Source organism: Sinocyclocheilus anshuiensis, unplaced genomic scaffold (genome assembly GCF_001515605.1).
Source record: "Sinocyclocheilus anshuiensis isolate Anshui unplaced genomic scaffold, SAMN03320099.WGS_v1.1 scaffold25, whole genome shotgun sequence".
Taxonomy (NCBI): Eukaryota; Metazoa; Chordata; class Actinopteri; order Cypriniformes; family Cyprinidae; genus Sinocyclocheilus; species Sinocyclocheilus anshuiensis.
In genome coordinates, this window is record NW_015536477.1 from 760,209 (window position 1) to 780,589 (window position 20,381).

The following is a 20,381-nucleotide window of genomic DNA, read 5'->3' on the forward strand; positions in this document are numbered from 1 at the left end:
TTTGAGCCGTTTTGGCGGAAGTGACGAACTGCAAGCTTTGAAAGCATATATCTTCTAAATGCAAATTTTGTCACTGTTTTGGAGCACACTGCCTTATAGATAACCTTAAGACTAACATATTGATACTAACACCCAAAAAACTTTACTTCTGATTTCATGGGGACTTTAATAGATGGCTATCGGTACAAAGAAAGAAACATATTATTTTTGTATTGTTACTGGGCTTTTGAGCTTTTATAAAGTACCAGTCATAAAAAAAAATCCATAGTCAAATTTTGATTTGAACTTTATTTTATTTTAATTAATTAATTTTTTTGATTATTTGATTTGATTATTCCATTATTTGATCCTTATGGTATGTATCTTTGGGTTATCCATGTGTTCATGCTGCTTATGTAACTATTTAATCATAGATCACCCTAACAACCACATGGAAGGAAATGAAGAAGATCATCAAAGATGACCCACGCTGCATCAAGTTCTCCAGCAGTGATCGAGTAAGTTGAATTGTTTAGTTGACATACTGCCTTTTTTGCCTTGTCATCAACATTAATGACTTATCTTTCTCTCATGTCTTCTAGAAGAAACAACGGGAATTTGAAGATTACATAAAGGACAAATATATCACAGCCAAAGCTGACTTCAGAACTCTCCTGAAAGAAACCAAATTCATCACGTATAGGTACGCACGCTCCTTTCGTTTTCAAAAATTCTCGTCTCTTGAAACCTGTATGACTGAAGAATGTACAAGGGTGAGCAGATGACAGAATATTATTTTTTTTAAGTTAAAATGTAATTAGCCCTATTAGGAACATGATAATCATCTAGTTTTTTTAACTTCCATTTTCTAAAGCTGTTGAACTCCTATCTCATATTTTCTGCAGATCACGGAAGTTGATCCAAGAGTCAGACCAGCACCTAAAAGATATTGAGAAAGTCCTTCAAAATGATAAACGTTACCTGGTCCTAGACTGCGTCCCAGAAGAACGCCGCAAACTCATCATGTTCTACATTGAGGACCTGGACCGCCGGGGACCCCCACCTCCCCCAACCGCCTCAGAACCCAGCCGCCGCTCCACGAAGTGAAGCCCTAGTGGACCTTAGAGGACTGAGTATGAGCCAGCCCTGCACTCATCATAGCACAGTGTTAAAGACTTGTATTTTTGAAACGGCTGTGTTATCTACTGAAACTGTGCAAGATGATGCCCACTAGTTGTAGGCTAGCACAAGGCAAATTGTTAATGTCAATCTATGAACTTCAGTCGTCAGGCAGGGAATGCATTTGTACTTGGTACTGCAGCCTCTTGTGAGCGTCTTGTGGATTATCAATTGTAGCAGGCTGTTAATACAACAGGCCAATGCAGACAGTGTGTGAAACGAGTCGTGTACCTTGTAGTACATGTGAAATGTTTCTTAAAGTGGTTTGATTTGGACTTGTTGCTATATTTCTGTATGTGTTGAATGGAAATAAATGCAACCTTTTTGTTTTTTTAGCAATTGTTGTGATCTTGTAATTTTCACAGGCCACGAAATCAAAGAATACAAAATGTGTACCTCTTGATTTTCTTTATAAAATTAGAACAAAAAAGCAGAACATACAGTACAGTTGCTACATTGTTTACTTAAGTTTTACACCATTCCTGTTTGTTGCATCAATCAACCCATAAGCTGGGTTTTGATGCATGCACCTTCCTTCATAAAGTAAAATGAGAAATACAATTTTGGAAGCTGAAAAGTTGGATACCTCACGGCCACAGCAGCCACAACAACATGTTCAGTTCACGAAGCCATCTGCATCCTCTGTCCTGCCAAGAAGCAAGAATCAGATGTAGGCTGAATACTGACTCAGTTGAAACATTTCCTCTCGCTATCATAAGGCCCTTTCACATGACTTTTCAATGCATTGCACACAACAGCATGAAGTGTCGAGCTAAAATGTTGCACACAAATACTGTAGCACTGAATGTCAAATTTGACTTGGCTTTTCAGTTGAACTTTCAAAACACATCCAACGATTACCAAGTTCGCATGACATTACGTGAGAGACGCCAGCACAAAAATCAAAGCAAGATGGAAGATGCTGTGCCTCTGCTCAACTTCAAAGGCATATCATGACATTCAGAGAAACACATTCCGTTTCTTTCAAAACAATCAGAAGGGCTCTTTTTTCTGCTCAAATACATTTTTGATTGCTTTACATAGCAACATCCTTCCATAATGGCATCTACGATGCTTCTCATGGAGGTCAAATGGTGCTGGAGAGACGCCCTGATGTGAATTCGTGTGAAAGGGCCTTTAGTAACATTAAGGGTGCTTTCACACCTGTAGATCGATTGCTTTGTTCCAAAACGGTTTAAAATTATTACAACGTTGTGTTTTATTCTTGGTGCGGTTCGCTTTCACACGGCAAAGTTTCTAAACGGACCAAATTTGTTAATACAAGTCACGCGCGAGTAAACTGTTCTCTCATTGGTCAACGTTTCACGGTTTATTTTCCGGGATTCCACCGCTGTCACGGCTATCATCCGTCAGGATGGAACGACAACAGCTTTGCGGGCTTGTTGTTTTTTGTAGCTGTCCTTATATGAATTTATCATTTTGAGCAGGAGTCCAGGATTCATCGGGAAAACATTTTTAAAATGCACCTACTGGGAAGAGGAGCAATAAGACGGCATTATAAAATGAAAGTGTGCTTTTTTATTTTGAATGGCGAAGACGTGCTCACCCACAGACATTCACAGGTTCATTTTGAAGTATTAGCAAAACAACAAAGCTAATTCTTTTCACGGAACTTATGTAATTACCCATTATACATTGTGATATAGCCTGGTTCCTTGGTCCGTTAGATCGGATTGGTTTCTCACTACAACCGAACCGCTCCAGAGTTTGTTTTCAATCGAGCCGAGACCACCTCGTTCAGGCGATCTCGGACGATTGTATTGGCGCGGATCCGAGCGCAATTGCCATGTTCACATATGCCCAAACGAACCGAGCTAAGTGGGGAAACGCGCCAGGTTCCGAAACAACGGGCCAGGTGTGAAAGCACCCTAAAGGTAAAAGGATCCACTTTGTATTGCTGTGCATTACCAACAAACCTATAGCTAGGGAGATTTGAAGTAATTAAAAACAAAAGCAGTCCAACAGCCAGTGTCATTGTCCGTAGTTTGCAGTGCACCTTCAAATTTTGTTAGATTCAGTGCAGTATCAAATCTGCTGTAGAAGGCAAAGCTCATCTAGATGTTCCTCACAAGTTCACTGCTAGTGAGTCCAACCTTTCCACCCCCAGTTCATCTAGAGAAATAATGCCTCTTGTCGTTGTGATAACTGGAGACATTAGAGCTACATGCTAGTTGACCTTGTCCTGAAATATATAGAGGTTGTTGGTGGCGGCCACAGCGATGATGTTCTCGTTGGGGTGCCATGCAGTGTGTAGGATCTTCTTACTGAAGTCCAGACTGTCCACACTGATTTCATCTTTCCGACGCTTGCCACCAACACAAACTTTGCGTGGCTTGAGAATGGCTCTAGGTTTGCTGTTTTCCCGCGAGGCCTCCAGAGTCACGTCGCGCTTAGTGTTCAGATCGAACATACGGAAGAAATTGTTGTAGGAGCCTGTCATTAGGACACTAATGGGAAAGGAATAAGACAATTAGTTCTTATTACCTGATACCAGCACCATACAGTCCAAAATCAATTTGAAAAACCATGTGTGATTGATTGCTTTTGACCAGGGGAGTCCAATCCTTATCTTGGCGGTCCATCTTCCTGTAGAGCAGGGATGAGCAACTTAGGTCCTGGAGGGCCACTGTCCCACATAGGTCAGCTTCAGCCCTAATTAAACATATCTTGCCTGCAATTTTCAGGCAATCCTGGAGACTTAGGTTCGATTCTTCAGGCATGTTTGATTGAGATGGAGCTAAACTCTGCAGAACAGTGGCTCTCCAGGACCAGAGTTGGCCATCCTTGGTGTAAAGTTTGGCTCCAAGCTAATCAAGGGTTTCAGAATTACTCAAAAGTTCCAGAATAGAGCTAAACGCTGGAAGGTGGACATCCAGGAGAAGGACCAGACACCCCTGCTTTTGACAGACCTGTCAGTTCCATTCCAGACACATTCGAACTTGTCAAAGATGCAGTCATTCTCGTACAGTGAGCATAGCTTACTCCTAAGGTAGTCATGGACCTGTCAAAGGTAGAACCGAAAGCAAAGATGATCAATACCTAGTGGAATATTTGACCGGCAACTACAATAAAACTAGTTTTTGATGTCATTATAAACCAATCATTATAAATGTAATCACGGGTCACTGTCCAGTCTGCATAGCCAATACCTGGTAAGTTTCCAAAGGCTTGCTCTCCATGTTGATGTCCCACACCTTCACTGTGAGGTAGTCACGGGTCATCAAGTAGCGTCCACTGTGGCTGAATTTCACATCTGAGATGGAAGAGATGATCTCTGAGAAGAAGGAGCGATTACTGGGGTCTTCTGGTTCCTCAAATACTGATGAAGAGAAACAAGAATACATTAATATATAAGTAATATTTCAGGAGCAGAATTGGGGCTTGATCTTGTGGCCTTGGTCTTAAAACCTCTCATGGCCTTGGTCTGGATCTTGGTGTCAGTTTATACTACTTTCAAACTACTTTCATATTCAACTACAGAACTCTGTACTACAATACAATACTCAAAGTTTTTTAATTAAATGCTGCAATAACTTCAGTATTTTCTCTATATCGGTTAATTAAAATTGACCCCCTAGTTCTTGGACCAACTCAGTGTTTTGGAATTGGGATTTTTTTCTGGTTTTGGGCCTTAAGAGGTCTAGTCTTGGATTGATTCTCATATTGGTCATAGAAGGTCTGGTTGTGAACCCAACTGAAATTTCAAAATGGCTTTAACCTGTTTGGTTTAAACCAAGATCTTGAGGAAAAATATCTACCAAGAGTTGGCAGGCGAAATGAATGGCACATCTCAATCAAAGTTCCAACAAGAAAACCAAAGACTAAAGTGAACTCACATTTAGAGTGGTTGTCACAAAGTGCGGATGTTCTCATGTCACACAATCTTATGGAGCCCTTGCTGCTACTGTAGACAAACGTGTTGCACTGGTTAGGGTGAAACTCAGCCGCTGTGATCACCTCGGTCAATTCTTCCATGTTGGCTGGCTTTATGTCCACAATATCTGAGTAGGCAGAGTGAAGGATCCACAATCCTACATTTCATACACTCGAAGCACATGGAATTCCCCATGAATCATTAAAACCCTTTCCATAAATGTCGTGCTTGATTAAAGTGTCTGGCCCTACAGTATACATATGGTGGATTACTTCAGATCTACATTCCCAAATGATTGGATGAAACCAGCTTACAAAGAGATAAATCCGCAACTGAGAAAATCTCTCATGCTAAATTTCTCCCAAGAGAATTTACGCTTTCAGAACTGGCTTATATATATTTAAAAAAAAAACGTTTGATAAAAAAACTCTAGGAGCCATAAATATAGCATTACATGCATGCATGTAGTGACAGGTTATCCATCATGACATGTTGTGAGGATCAAACATTTACAGTCTGACCTTTGGCTAATAACAGGCTTTATCTTCTTATCCCTTGAGCGACTGTACAGAACCCATAGCCACCCATACAGACTGTCCACAGGCTCTTCATCTCAGCTCTGCAGGGTCCTTGAGAACAGTAATCAATAGTGATCGATGGGGATGCGTGCCTGAGTAAGCTGGACACTATTTACCTTTGGGACGGCAAAGCAGGGGTCAGGATTAGTGGTGGACACTTGATAAAGGGTAAGGGGTGTAATGTACATCACAGAGGTGTGATCTGTCAGAATTAAGTGACAGCAGAGACAGTCTGCAGGTGGTTTATTGGGTTTGTTTGATTGCTGGTTTAGCGGATTCCTTTTGTCCTTAGTTTTGTAACAAAAGCCTGTCAGTATTTATTGTGTCTGGGTACAAAGCGACTACTGGGAAAATAAGCATTAAGCCACAGGGGGTAGGGCATAACTGTGATTTTACAATAGTTAAAGGATGCTGTGACGTATGATGCAAAAAGGTTCATTGCTTTTATCAAATATTAATGATAAAATGTATAAGCACAACAATCAATTCTTCCATCAAGTAACAGTATTATAGCCAAACGGTACACTCTGAAAAATGCTGGGTTAAATACAACCCAGGGCTGGGTAAAATAGGGACAAACCCAGCAATTGGTTTGTTTTCACCCAGTGGTTGGGTTAAACATGTAACCCAACCGCTGGGTCAAAACAGCCCAATTGCTGGGTTTGTCCCTATTTTACCCAGCACTGGGTTGTATTTAACCCAGCATTTTTTAGAGTGTAGGAGATATCATAGATATGTTGACTTGGCACATTACCTAAAGTATTCAATTTTTACATTTTCACTCTTATAACAGGCCCTGTGATGGGCTGGTCATCTGTCCAGGGTGTTTCTTTTCCTTTGGCCTGAGACACTGGGATAGAGTCCATCATCCCCGTGATCCTAATTAGGATAAGCAGTTTATATATGTATGAACCCAGTTCTTTTAGTACAATAACAAAAAACAGAGACCCAATATTTTTTCTGACATGCAACCATCTCAGATTGTCATCAACCATCTGATTGTAAAAGGATACTAAAGCTTCGGTTTGTGATCTCCAAGTTCCATAGGTTGATCCTCAGGTCATCCGTGGACATGTATGTCTCATAGTCACTGTTGACCGAGATGGAGTTAATGTGATAGGTGTGAACATTAGAGAAAATGCGACGTGGTGTTGCCTCCACCATCAAGTCCATGGGCCTCAACACGGGCACCTGAGAGGAGAAGGAAGACACACGGTTGGAAAAGAGAGACACCAAAGGGAACGTCAATATTTGCAATAAGAACCGAGATATGGGATTCTTAAAAATTTAAATATTTGCTTAAAGGGTCATGAAACCCCCCATTTCAGCACTGGTTAGTTTTAACCACAGTTTTAAAAAATGGTAAAAAAGTGGGCGTGGTGCGCAGCGGCACGGAGGAGGGGGTTAGAGGGGAGACAGACAACACACACACAGCTTAGCGTTCTGACAGTCTTATTCTGTGGCGTTTATATAAGCATTTTGACGGGTTGTGTCACAGAGCTGTAAAAACGGCTATGCTCACTAAGTGAAAGAATCGCGTTTGTGCCGAACTCTTATTACAAAGCAAAAACAAACACTCTTCTTCGATTCATGAACGTTTCTCTCAGTTATTCTGCGCGATGTCATCTCACAGACTCTGAAACGTCTGTCACAGCAAATCAACACATGCTGTTGTGAATAATTAAGCGAAGCATCTTCTCATAGGATAAGAACACGCAGTCTCATGAATAATTTAATAGACACCGACGCGTCATCGATGTACTATAGTCCTTTGCCACGTCACAAATTGTGACGTCAACACAATGTAGATTTTGAACCCGGAAGATGAAAATAGCGCAAAGAAGCTTAAAATTAACCAGTTTTCTCCAACAGTTAAAATGATCGGATGCTAACATTGTCTTCTATGATGTGCAACACAAACACCTCCGCTAAAATCTCAGAAAAAGTAGTCTGGGGTTTCATGACCCTTTAAAAACATCGCCTGTAGCATGGTGGCTCAGGTCCCAGGTCCCAACTGAACTCTGGTTTCCCCCACAACCCAAAGAGATACAGGATAGGTGAATTAAATATTAAATTGTGAGCGTTCATGTATGTGTTAGACCTGTAATAGACTGGCCATCAGCCATGGGTGATTACCTGTATTTGGCCGAAGAACCTGGGATAGGCTTTAGCATCCCAAGCAGTTTGGAAAATGGATGGATGTCCTTCCCATTAGTGAATGACTATATGAGCCAGCCCAAATTTAGCCTATTCAATTTCTTGAATCTTGATTAAATATTGCCTAAGATAAGTAATTTAATTTCGGCAATTCTGTGTATTTCTCATTTGTTATATTTAAGTAATATGATGCAATAGGTCTCGATAAATAATATTAATTATATATAAAATTGTCATATACAAATAAAATTGTCATATATATAAAAAAAAGTTTTTAGTCGGTCTTCATGGGTTCTCCAGGTTCAGCAGGAACAGGTGTTTTACGTCAAATCTTTTACTATATTTTGTATTCTATCTCTGCCGGAACACTGTATTGACTAATCAGCATCCAGGACCGAAATTGGAATTATATGGATCTATATTGGAATTGTTTGGATCATCAGCCACCCTATCCTCCAAATATCAGCATCAGACACTGAAAAATCCTTTTTAGTATACAATGTGTTATTGTTATTTCCTCTGAAAACAAATAGAGATACCATACAGTACCTGGAGCTGAAATAAATGAGGTGGTCTTTTGTTCTCAAATTACTTGCCCACACCTAGTCCCAACCGACTCCCAAAGCCAAACTGTCAAGATCTGAAGACGTTTGGAGTCTAACTCCCACAATGCAGCATGGTAATAGTAAGCAGACAATCATCTCTTTAATGATGACTAATCTAAGGGCCAACGTTCCTACATGTGCTTCACAGGAGGGGTATTGCATCGCAGTCAGTGTCTGACTTCCCGTGAGTTTTTTTTGTTTTTTTGTATCAGTAATTCCACTAATGACAGAAGTGGCATGGAAGACAAGTCCTACTCACTACAGAGATGAGGAACACTCATCACCGAGCAGTGGGAGGTGGAAGAGGGGCACACACTGCCAAGGCAGGTCATTATCACCTAACACATGGGAACTCCATCTCCATCTTCTGATTTCCGTTAGAGGATGGGGGTGGGGTGAGGGATGCCCTATTGTTGATGTATGCTGCATTCACCACTCTGATAATTCATTTTACAAACGTATGCAATAGCAGGCCTCAAATATTTCAAAGAAAAATAGCATTCTGCTTAAAAATATGATGTTCTGGTGGGGCTAATCTCACAAATGTAATGTTCATGTCATTTTTCAAATTAAACAGAAAACATTAAATTATGCTTTCATTAAGAAAATAAAGCATATTTTAGGAGAATTCAGATTTGTTGCATTGTGTGGTCTGTCCTCTACTACCCTATATGTGTTTTCAATAATGAAATTAGCTCATTGAGCATAGCGTCATGAATTCCGTTGACAGGAGCAATCAAGACTGATTGAAGCTATTATCTTTCAATCAAGCATTAATTAACTTAAGACTGCTGGGATATTCAGTCACTAATGATAAGAGGGGGTTTGTATATGTGAGTACACTATTAAAACATTATACATAATTCATATCTTTAGCATTGCAGATTTTATGTTAGTTGGAAATCATAAATCAGCATGGATTCTGAGAGAGTATGTGGAAGTTTTATTCCTATTTTATACATATAATCAGTCCCAGCAGGTAGTAAAAACTGAAGAGTGAATCTTTTCTTAAAAACTTCAAAAATCACATAGAATAGAATGAAACAGTAGTCATTTCAAACTGATTGATTGTTAACTGCAGTTGTCATGACAACTCTCTGAAAATGTATCATGATAATATACACGGCAATGTGTTAATGTGGGTCTTGGTAGAATAGATCTTCCACGCTGCTGCTACTACTGCAGCAGAGCAAGTAACGAGACTTGCTACTGCTAATACATCCACAGACATGCTGCTGTGAGCATGCAAGAAATACTGCTGCTGCACATATAAGTTACATGAAATTACCCCCATGTATAACATAGATGAAATTCCCCTGTAGCAGATCTATAAAGGTGGAACTGGGGACGGTGGAGGGTTTCTGAAGCCCACTGCAACTGCTACAGCAAGTACTAGCTGAGTATTTCAATGTTGAGCAGCAAGCTCATTGGCTGCTGATGTGAAAGAAACCAATCATGATTTGATTATATTAGATTGTGTTAGAACCTATGACAGAACTTTGTATTAAATGTATTGAATGTCTTTAAACATGTTTAATTAATTAAATTAAATTAAATTATTGAGTCTACAAAAATTACCAAATGCTGTAATTTTGGTACTCATCTCACTCATTAACACAATGGCTGCGTTCAAAATCATATACTCTCACAGCAGTGGTGTACCGGACACCCCTGCAGCCCCCGCGATGCGTGGAGGCCCCGCCCCTTTAGTGGGCCCCGTCGCAGGACATTCTAAAAGACATTCACAAATCTCACAGAACAAGTTTTTGCTTTGAAATATCCAAGACGCACAAGGGGAATTTGGAAAAAAAACGCAAGGTCTCTTTCTTAAACTTTTAAACTTCTTTTGATTTGAGCGCTGCATTTTTAAAACGCTGTGACATGCTTGAGACACTGCAAAAGACACAAAATGCAAGCGCAAAGGTAGTGCAGTGGAGTGGAAAAGCGCGTGAAAGACTCTTAACGTGGCTTAGTGTTCTAAATCAACAACCAGGGAAAATCAATTTTCTCTCACATTTCACTTGTCATAAACAATATACTTCTAAAACGGCACCGTAATCGGAGTGGATATTTTTACGTTTAACTTAGCTTATGCATTAAGACAGTGGCATTAAAACATCAAACTCTGCAGAAGAGCCCAGAATATGAATGCAACGAGCAAAGTTTTACGTTAAACGTTTAAAAAGTGGCAACATGCAATTGTTATATTAAAGAGCTATTTCTACCTGTTCTTACCCTTAAATTTAGTTTTGTTGGTGTAACCTAATATATTTATAATATTAAATAACATTTTTAACATTTTTAAATAAAATTAATTGATTTAGATGTTACCACATGAAGCACATTTTTAGATTATCATTACCCTTAATGTGGCTGAATGCATTAACACATTAGAAGACCAAATTCAGTAGCTACACCTTGATGATGCAAACAATGTTTTTGTGCCCTGGTCCGCTGCTGCGCTTCTCTGACAGTGTTTGTCTGACCTGTTTTAAATGGCAAATGCTTCAGCGGTTCGGTACACTGATGACTTGTAAGCAGACTTTGCCATACAATTGCTGTCGTTCGTTCAAAAAATTGAAAGTGATCAAGACATTTCTCCGGAGCACAATGTTACAAGAAAGACTGTCCAGACTGTGCTCTTCTGAGTATTGAGAATGCCCGTGCTCACAACATCGACATTAAAGCTGCAGTGAAAGACTTTGGCACCAAAACGCTTGGAGAGCGCAAAGGATTCGTTTTTGTTTTGAGTTCGATTTTGAGTTTTTGCTTGTTTTTTTTTTTTTGTGGTAGTCAGTTGATAAAAAGAATAAGTTGATCTTCAAAAGTTGGTATGTTAAGATGTGTAGAAAGTTGTTTGTGAATGTTTGTGTATTATTATTGTTGAAGGATCCTCCTACTAGGGCTGTGCGATTTGGGGGAAAATATCAAATTGCGATTTTTTTTTGACAAATATTGCGATTGCGATTTGATTTGCGATTTTAAATTTGCAAAGTCAAGCTTCAGCTCAGTTTAAATGAACTTTTCCACGACATTCTAATTTATTGAGATGATTATAATCGCGATTTCGATTCGATTTCGAATAATCGCACAGCCCTACCTCCTACTATTTCTAAAATAACAATCAAACCAGAGCAGCGGCACTTTTGCCTCCATGTTAGACTAAATATTTATTCCTTCAGGGATTTCAGTCTGACTGAAAAGCGATATCAAAATAACTACGCACATTATATAGCCTTAGTGTTGTCAAAAGACCCGGTATTTCGGTACCAAGTCGGTACTAAAAAAATGAAAACGTTACGGTACCAGGTTTTTGGTACCGAGAACCGTGGATTTTCACTGGTATTGGTACCGAATACTGAAATTTTGGTACCGTGACAACACTATATAGCCTTATTCAATAATAACATCAAATGCATCAATGCAATGATAATTCATCATATTCATTACTGTTAAATCAGTAATGTAAATGGGGGAGACGGACTCAGTAGTATGTTGCAGCAGGTGCAAAATAAATTTTCATACATGTCATTACTGCTGGTGGGAGGGGCCCCATCTCGTTAATTGGGCTCACAGATGTGTGGTACGCCACTGTCTCTCAGTAAGTACTTTGAAATAAGTACCTGCTTTGTGACTGTAAAAGTATGTTCTATAACTCAGTGTCATGTTGTCACTGTAAAGTTACGTACAACTTAAGTATAAGTTTTGACTCATGAGATTGAGATAGTAAAGATAAAACAGAATGAGATAGTAAAATGACCAGTCATAAAGACAGTTACATATCGCCACCTACTGGTGTGACAATGTAACCTGCAGAAAGAGTCACTGAAAATCCCCACCACTAATGCACAGACTGACAATCTGAAATGAGAAAATGAAAATAAGTGGAGCGAAACAAAAAGGAAAAAGCCGAGGACTAGAATTAACTGTATGGGGTACAATATAATAACAAAAATCCAAATGATTTTGTTTTATGAAGCATACAAACATACGCATGAGATCAACAAACAGTTCCCATAAAACCCTCTCACACTGGCACTGGGCCACTGCACCACCCTCTTGGTCCCTGGAAAGTATCTTTTTTCCACTAGGCTGCTTTTTATAGCCTAACAAAATCAAACATCCCTTTAGCTGACATGTTCTTTTGTCTTTGAGTCAAACACAAAGTATAGGGCTACATGCCTTTCTAGATATATGTTTTATTGACAGTGACAACCCCCTCCCCCTAGCAGAAACAATTTTTCTGGGTGAATCCCCTCGTGTTTGGAGTGCAGACGCAGATGAAGGCAGTAAACACTCGGTAGCCCCTCGTCGCGCTGGATAACAGTCTGACAGTAGGGGCAGATGTACCCTGTGGACTCCCTGCGAGGGATCCACCCTTACCTCCCCCTTTATCTCATTCTCCTCTCTGCTCAGTCTGTGCAAAGTGATAAATGCCCTGCTTTTGTGCACGCACGCACACACACATTTGAGAGAGGATTTAATCTCTTCTAGCTCTGGTCTCCAGTGGGCTGCAGTGTTAGTTAAGGAGGAGGTGATGGAACTGCTGCCCTGAACACATTACAGTCGTCTCAAGAACAATCTCCTAAATATATCCACGATCCAGAGCCACCAGTATACTGTATCCTCAATAGAAAGAGAGACATAAATTGATGCTAAATTAATAGGATGCAGATACCTGGATCTGTCCCAGATTTGTTAACCCATAATATTTACATGTACACTTAATCATGTTTACATTTCTACTTGAATTCAACATAAAATCAGAATTGACACTATTTACTTTTTAAACACATCTGTGCAACCAATAAAATAAGAAATCAAAATGCAATAACTTGATCTGATGTCACCGAGACCTCTCTTTTTTCCTGCTGTTTGGTCAAAAGTCAAATCAATACTAAACGACAAAAATTACAAATAGTCCTGCCCTGAAACTCGTGCTATTCGTTAAACCAGAAGTTGACATGTTGGTCCAATTGTCACAGTGTTTACATTGTTTGTGACATCTGTTCTTTTGGCAAAAATGGGACCCACAGGGCATTAACAGTTTCTATAAGCTTTGGATAGTTTATTATGTTTCAGCGAAATCTAAGAATTGCATCTTCTTCTCCCATAATGCAATTTTTCATTAACCTCCTTAGTCACCCATTATGTGAGGGTCATCCAAGCCCAGTGAAGAAAATAAAGCATCATTCTGCGATGACTGAATTAGAGTACAACTGGGGTTGAATATTGACATCTTTCTGAGTGGATGACTGCTGGATAAATCAATATCATAATTACTGAATTCTCAAACAGGAAAAATCCTTTAGTACAGCTAAGTAGTTGGATAAAAGGAAAACTATATTATACAATATTTACCTGGGTCGTTTGATTAACTGCAATTAATTCATGTTTAAAAATCAAATAATTTAATTCATGAATTATGACTGATCCAAACTTGGATTATTTAAATAAGTGCCACAGATCATTATTTAGGAGCACAACCGCCAGGTCATGGAACCGACAAGTTAAGGCAATGTGTAATTTACAGAGTTCAATTACACTTTTCCTCAAATGCCCTATGCCAGGAATAAACTTCTTTGCGTTTCCAACCTTTGAATCTGCTGCCAGAAAACAACAGGGGTAAGATTCTAAAATCTAAGATTTTCTCAAAAGGCAAGGAGGGGCCTTGCAATTTTTTACGCGGTCTTCTCCCAAACATTATAAAATTGTAGAAAAATGGCGGGGGCGGGGGAATGTAATCAATGTATCTTGGGCAGCTGCCAAAAATTGCCCTGTATACTCTGAAAGAAGAAGAAATGACAAAAAAGATCCTGCCTGGGATCAATCTAATGATTCCCAGGAGAGAAGACCACAGTATCAAGACAACAAAACATTTGACATTTATCAGCTGCCCCCCAGCTGTAGCAGGAGGTCACCTCTGGACACGTTCCACTTCCTCAGTGTGAAATCATGTATATAGGAGGGTATATTCCTGTGGGTCCATATTGGCTTCCTTCACTCTCACACCTTCAACAACAGCTCCATCAAACATTTGATGAGACCAAGCCTTCAAAATCCTACCTAAACCCCCTACCTTGTCAGCTGTATTTGGCGAGATATGAAACTCCATCTTCCAACACATAATCCTCCTCTTTTGCGCCAGGAGTGCCCACTTCCACTGGGGAAGCTATGGCTGCCAAATTACAACAGAGCTTGACCTTATTTTTTTTCCTTCAAATACTAGAGCCAACAGATTAAGACTCGCTTTTCCTTATGCTTGGGGAGACAGCATGGGGAGAAGGGGACACGAATGGGAGGAATCGCATCACTCAATACCTTTTGGAGATTTTGCACCTTCCTCATTCAAGTAAATAGGTCAGGGGTTTCCATTCCTGCTCCTGGAGTGCAGCCTTCCAGCAGAGTTTAGCTCCAACCCTAATTAAGCACACCTGAACCAGTCAATCAAGGTCTTGAGGATCACTAGCAGCATCCAAAATCGCATCCTGTCTAACATAGGCGTGTACAGTTGAATGAAATTCGGACGTACAACATCCGCCATGCTGTCACTGTCCCGTGACCTACCAGTGTCAGTTGCTTCACTGCCATTCACAACTCCTCTCCTGTAGCTTCACGGGATAGTAAAGTGTTCAGCAGATGCACACTTCAACTACTAATTTCCGGTCATACTGCTCTTTTGGCATGCATTTTATATAGTATGGAAGTAGGCATATTTGGATGCAGTGAATAGAAACCTCTAAGCATATGTGTTGGAGCTAAACTCTGTAGGAAAGTGGCCTTCCAGGAAGAGGATTGGACACTCTTGACTAAGGTGTCCAAGCTGACCAAGCGGCATCGCAAAAAGGTTTTTCTTTAAACGGACTCTGCTTACCCTCAGAGTTGTGATGGTGGTTGGGTCCCGTATCCTGCCTTCTTCATCCTTCAGATTGTAGCCCTCTGGTCGTTTGTCTCGCTCGCTGATTTTCCATAGCTTCACAGTTTTATCTGGGAAAAGAGATATGAGTGACAATGTGTAAGGTGGAAGCAGTGTTTGTGGTGTTAGGAGCAGAGAAAAACTCAGCAGATCCACTGGAAAGGGGCCAGTAATGAGAGCGAACGTAGCTGGCACAACAAAACAGACATGAGTTAAATCAGCTAAGATCAATTCCGTCCAATTAACCAGATTGAACCTTGCTGTTGCCTGTATGCCGAACCGCTCTGAAGTGTCCTAAAAGAGGACTATAGCTTCATGAGAGCCATCCTTCTCTGGAAAACTGATGAATGTGAGTTTGTGTCTGAAGAACTGGCTACTTTTAATTGGCTGCAGTTACTCTGCCAAAAAAACCACAGTAGAAATCTCTAGCAGCCTAACTGTAAACTAGGGATGTTCATTTTGGTTATTTTTCCTAACCTACAACAAACGCTCGTTAACCGATTGTTAACCGTTAACCGAAAAGATTATTTTAAATTAGAATTGAATTAAATTAGAAAGGATAAGTGTCTGTGACCCGTTAAAAAATACTAGCATTTGTTTTCCGGGGATTAATTTTACATACGCAAAAAGCAGCAAACAACAGAACATGAGGATTCACGTGGTCATCATATCACATCACGCACCTGCAGCGCTTCTGCCAGCAGAGAAAAACATAATAAAGCTAGGCTATATATATAACGAATAAATAGGCCTATACGAGAAACATATTTTTACTTAAATTAAGAAAATGAAAGAAAAACTGTGCAACAAGTAGCCTAGTATGCAGAGTTTCGGTTCATTTTTGTGCTGCGCGAAAGGAAACAGACGACAGAAAGCGGCATCCTATTTTTCTTTAGGCTTATTTTACAAAAGCAATAATATTTGTTTTTATTGTGAATGTACACAAATATCTTTAGGACTAAAAGGAGTAGTTGCTTCCACAAAACTCAAGTGATTGCGCCAGCGCCGCATGCGCACACAGTTAAGCATTGCTACCTTGATAATGCAACCTGTTCATTATCATAATAAAATAGTCAAACATATGGAAAAAAAACTATGTAGTAAAAAATATGTAGTAAAATCTGTGCCGTTAAGTGTTATCACAGCACCGCTGTGATGTTATGCAAAACATTTTGTTTTACGTGGATATTGGAACGCAAGTGAAGTAGGCTAGATAATAAATAATAATTCGCCATTCAAATACATTGCGAATACGAAAACATTTGATTCTGTGTGGAATGAGAGACCCAACGTTGGTTTCAGTTTCGATTTATCCTAAATTAATTCGTTTTGGCTTGTCGTTTATATTGCTATAGCTAAATACTGTTAATTGAAAGGATTTGTTGTGGAGTGAGGGGAACTAAAATAGCCTAGCTATGTTTACAGTGTTTATTATAATGTTTGTAAACATTTCGCATCGGCATTAGGCCTATTTCTGAATGAAAAAATAAAATGCGACTTATACGCGACGTATGTTTTTTCCCCCTAAAAAAACACATTTTTTTATACGCGTAGCGTATTTTAACAATGCAGCGAATCTTTTTAAATATTTTGATAAATATATTTGATTACTGAAAAAATAAATAATTAAATGACTTTTTAAACCGTTTAACTGATTGTATTAATCGGTCAAAATTCTTACGGTCGGTTAACCGGTTAAAATGAACATCCCTACTGTAAACAACAAAAATGTAAAATGTATAATTTCAGTTCTCAGATTTATGCCTACTAGTAATTATTAAAATTAAAATAAATATACAGACACTCACTACTCATTGAGAAATATTAAAAACCTGCTGAATGTGTGTTATTGCACTTTGAATTATGAAGCAGGCCAAGCTGGTTTATGCTGATTATTGCTGGTTTACCAGCAACGGTGAACCAGCAAAGCCATGCTGTTAACCAGAAAACATAGCTTTCTTAGCTTAGAATAATGACTGTTCACTATTATCTTTTCAGAGGTGCTTTACAGTAGAATTTAATTCTGTATGCATCACTGAATCGCTATTTTCTGGTTTATCATTGTGAAGCTGCTTTGAAACAATCTGTACTGTATAAAGTGTTATATAAATAAAGGAAACTTGACTTAGCTGTTTTTCGTTTATGGTGAAACTGTTTGACCACACCAGTCAAAAGTTTGGGATATGTAAGATTTTTATTTTTAAAAACAAGTGGCTTATGTTTAAGCAAGTCTGCATTTATTTGAGTAAAATACGGTAAAAAGAGTAACAGTAATTATTTAACAGTAATTAAAGTAATTATATAATAAACTAGGGCTGTGCAATTAATCGCATGCGATTGTCAAGAGCATCTCGTCAGTAAAGCCGGTTCTGTGATTAGTAGTAAATCTCCATCACCTGCTTTCAGATGGAGCGGCATTTACTACACGAGTCGTAGTTCACTGACAAGCTAGGCAATATCGCGTTCATAATCTAATGCGATTATGAACGCGATATTGCCTAGCTTGTCAGTGAACTACGGCTCTGTTTATTAAATGCCGCTCCATCTGAAAGCAGGTGATGGAGATTTACTACCAATCACGGAACCGGCTTTATTGACGAGATGCGCATGACAATCGCATGCGATTAATTGCACAGCCCTATAATAAACCGTAATATTGTGAATTATTTCAGTTTAAAATAACTGTTTTCTGTTTTAATATATTTATTCCTGTGATGCTAAACTGAATTGGAGCCATTTACTCCAGTCTTTACATGATCTCTCAGAAATCATTCTAACATGCTGATTTGCTGCTCAAGAAACATTTCCTATTGAATGAATGAATGTTGAAAACAGTTGTGCTGCTTAATGTTTTTAGTAGAAACCATTATATATATTGCAAATGTTGCTATATGAAATTTTTATCCAAATTTCACTCTACCACAATGAAAAACAGCATATAGCTTAGCATATTATTGCAATATGTTTTTTTTTTCTGAATAGTGAGGAATTTTACATTTATTCATTTGTCAGATGCTTAAGGAAAGTTGTATGCAACACCACAGATGTTTAGTAAAGACATCAGCACAGTAACATCCAAAACACATATGCTAGTGACCAGCAAGTCTTTTCAAAAGAAGCATTTGATCAGATATGAAGAGATCACATTGGGTTTGCTCACCATTGGTGGACAGGAGGAAATAGGCGGCATTCTGTTGCGGCAGCCAGCGGATTTTGTTGATCTTCTCCTCAATCTCCAGGCTTTTAAAGTAGTCAAACTCGGGCTCGTGTCTCTGAAAGGTGCTGTAAACATTGTTCTCCCCCCGACGGTGAGGCTGGTTCTTACTCTGCAATGATGTAAGTGTTTATGGTTCAAACCAAGACAAAAAAAAAATAGACCTTTATATATATATATATTTGGTGCATTGCTTTGTTTCACTGCCTATTTTTATAGTTTATTTCATGTATATCATGCATGACAAATGCATCCCACATTAGCAGAGGATCGCATTTACAATTCATACAGCACTCTACATTAAAATGCTTGAACCTAATTATACATATAGCACATAATTAGAAGCAGCAAACAAATGATAATTGGAAATTTCAGCATAAACATTGGCTTATATAAAGTCCCTCTGTGTTAAAGTCACATATGGAATGTCTGTTGATTTTTTTCTTTGTTGCTGAAAGTCGTGAAATATAAGTGAGGCAGGTCAGGATCTCAATGCACAAAGGTGGTCCGGGTTAGAGGAGTATCTCAATACTGATCAGAGCGTGGAAACCTTCAGGGTCACTTGTCACCTTGGGAAGCGTCTAAATCAATAAGCAGAACTCAGACAGACCGAGAGAGGACGAGGGTATTAATGGAAACAGATTTCCCCTCGGTGGGAGGGAGGGGGTTAAAGGGGGTCTGAAACAGAGTGGGGCGTGAATCATGGTGCGAGGATTAACAGACACCATGAAATCTCTTTAAAGATGATGCGAGTGTGAGATGAGGTGCAGACGGCGGGGTTTTCACACTTTTGTGCTGCTAGACAAAACATTGAGGGGTTTTTAGATCTGAAACAGTTCATGACCAACTCACAAAAACACAAATTTAGTCAACAGACTAGAGGATAAACTGTCAATTTAGGATGAGTATGTGTACTACCAAATTTACAACTGTATTCACAGTCCTACTATGGCAATGATATATTGGGTGTGAATTTACCCGATATTAGGCCTGGGCGATAAAACAGTATCGATATTTATCGACGGTACACCTTCTTCGATAACGATATAAAAAATGTTCGATATAGTGCACGATATAGTCACGTGCTACATTTTTTAGCTATATCGCCCAGCCCTACCCTATATGCAATTTTACAGTATTTGTACACTTTTTTTTTTTTTTCATAAAAAACAGATATAAATGGTCATTTTCTACCCTGAATTTAGCCTCTGATTTGAACGCTCCATTGGAAGGGGCGTGTCTGTTGAGACTTCAATGTAAACGCCCACTGCTATGATTGGCTAAAATCTTTGCATATGAAATGAGCATTACATGTGAACTCACTTGAAAACTTTTACTGTGTTTTTACTATAACAGCCACCAAGAATAACTGATAGTAAAAAAGTGTTGATTATAGCATTACATTTAGATCTAGCAGCGTTGCACTGTAGCTGAACACCGTCACGTCTGCTGACCACACAATGCAATGAGTAAAAATACTTTCAACATAACTAACACACTAAAAATGTGATGTAAATTAATAAAATTAAATTAAATTTATGCATTTAGCAGACGCTTTTATCCAAAGCGACTTACAGTGCATTCAGGCTATACATTTTTTATCAGTATGCGTGTTTCCTGGGAATTGAACCCACAACCTTTTGCGCTGCTAACGCAATGCTCTACCACTGAGCCACAGGAACATTATAAATAAATAAGGACTCGTTGAGCAGTGTAAACTGTCATTGATTATATGAGCCCATAATTTTTTTGCACCCAAAAAGGTCTTTCTTTATGTAACAGCAGTAACACTCTTGTGATTGACAGACAAACATGAGTTGTTCAGACTCGAGCCTCCTTGATTACATACATCGATGGC

General features: G+C 39.1%; 2 protein-coding genes across 2 annotated transcripts in view; one reads left to right on the forward strand and one right to left on the reverse strand.

Annotated features, from left to right (window-relative positions):
* The window catches only part of tcerg1b (transcription elongation regulator 1b (CA150)), a 14,669-nt gene extending 13,176 nt beyond the window's left edge, over positions 1-1,493 (forward strand). The window contains exons 18-20 of the mRNA XM_016451835.1: positions 414-497; positions 582-682; positions 885-1,493. Coding sequence (XP_016307321.1) covers positions 414-497; positions 582-682; positions 885-1,086 — 387 coding nt within the window. The 3' untranslated portion in view covers positions 1,087-1,493. The remainder of the gene's footprint in view (positions 1-413; positions 498-581; positions 683-884) is intronic.
* A 1,514-nt stretch (positions 1,494-3,007) lies between these two features.
* LOC107662050 (serine/threonine-protein phosphatase 2A 55 kDa regulatory subunit B beta isoform) overlaps positions 3,008-20,381 on the reverse strand; it is a 57,720-nt gene continuing 40,346 nt past the window's right edge. The window contains exons 3-9 of the mRNA XM_016451953.1: positions 18,470-18,635; positions 15,268-15,380; positions 6,645-6,822; positions 5,016-5,180; positions 4,329-4,498; positions 4,089-4,180; positions 3,008-3,626 (exon numbers count right to left, since the gene is read on the reverse strand). Coding sequence (XP_016307439.1) covers positions 3,347-3,626; positions 4,089-4,180; positions 4,329-4,498; positions 5,016-5,180; positions 6,645-6,822; positions 15,268-15,380; positions 18,470-18,635 — 1,164 coding nt within the window. The 3' untranslated portion in view covers positions 3,008-3,346. The remainder of the gene's footprint in view (positions 3,627-4,088; positions 4,181-4,328; positions 4,499-5,015; positions 5,181-6,644; positions 6,823-15,267; positions 15,381-18,469; positions 18,636-20,381) is intronic.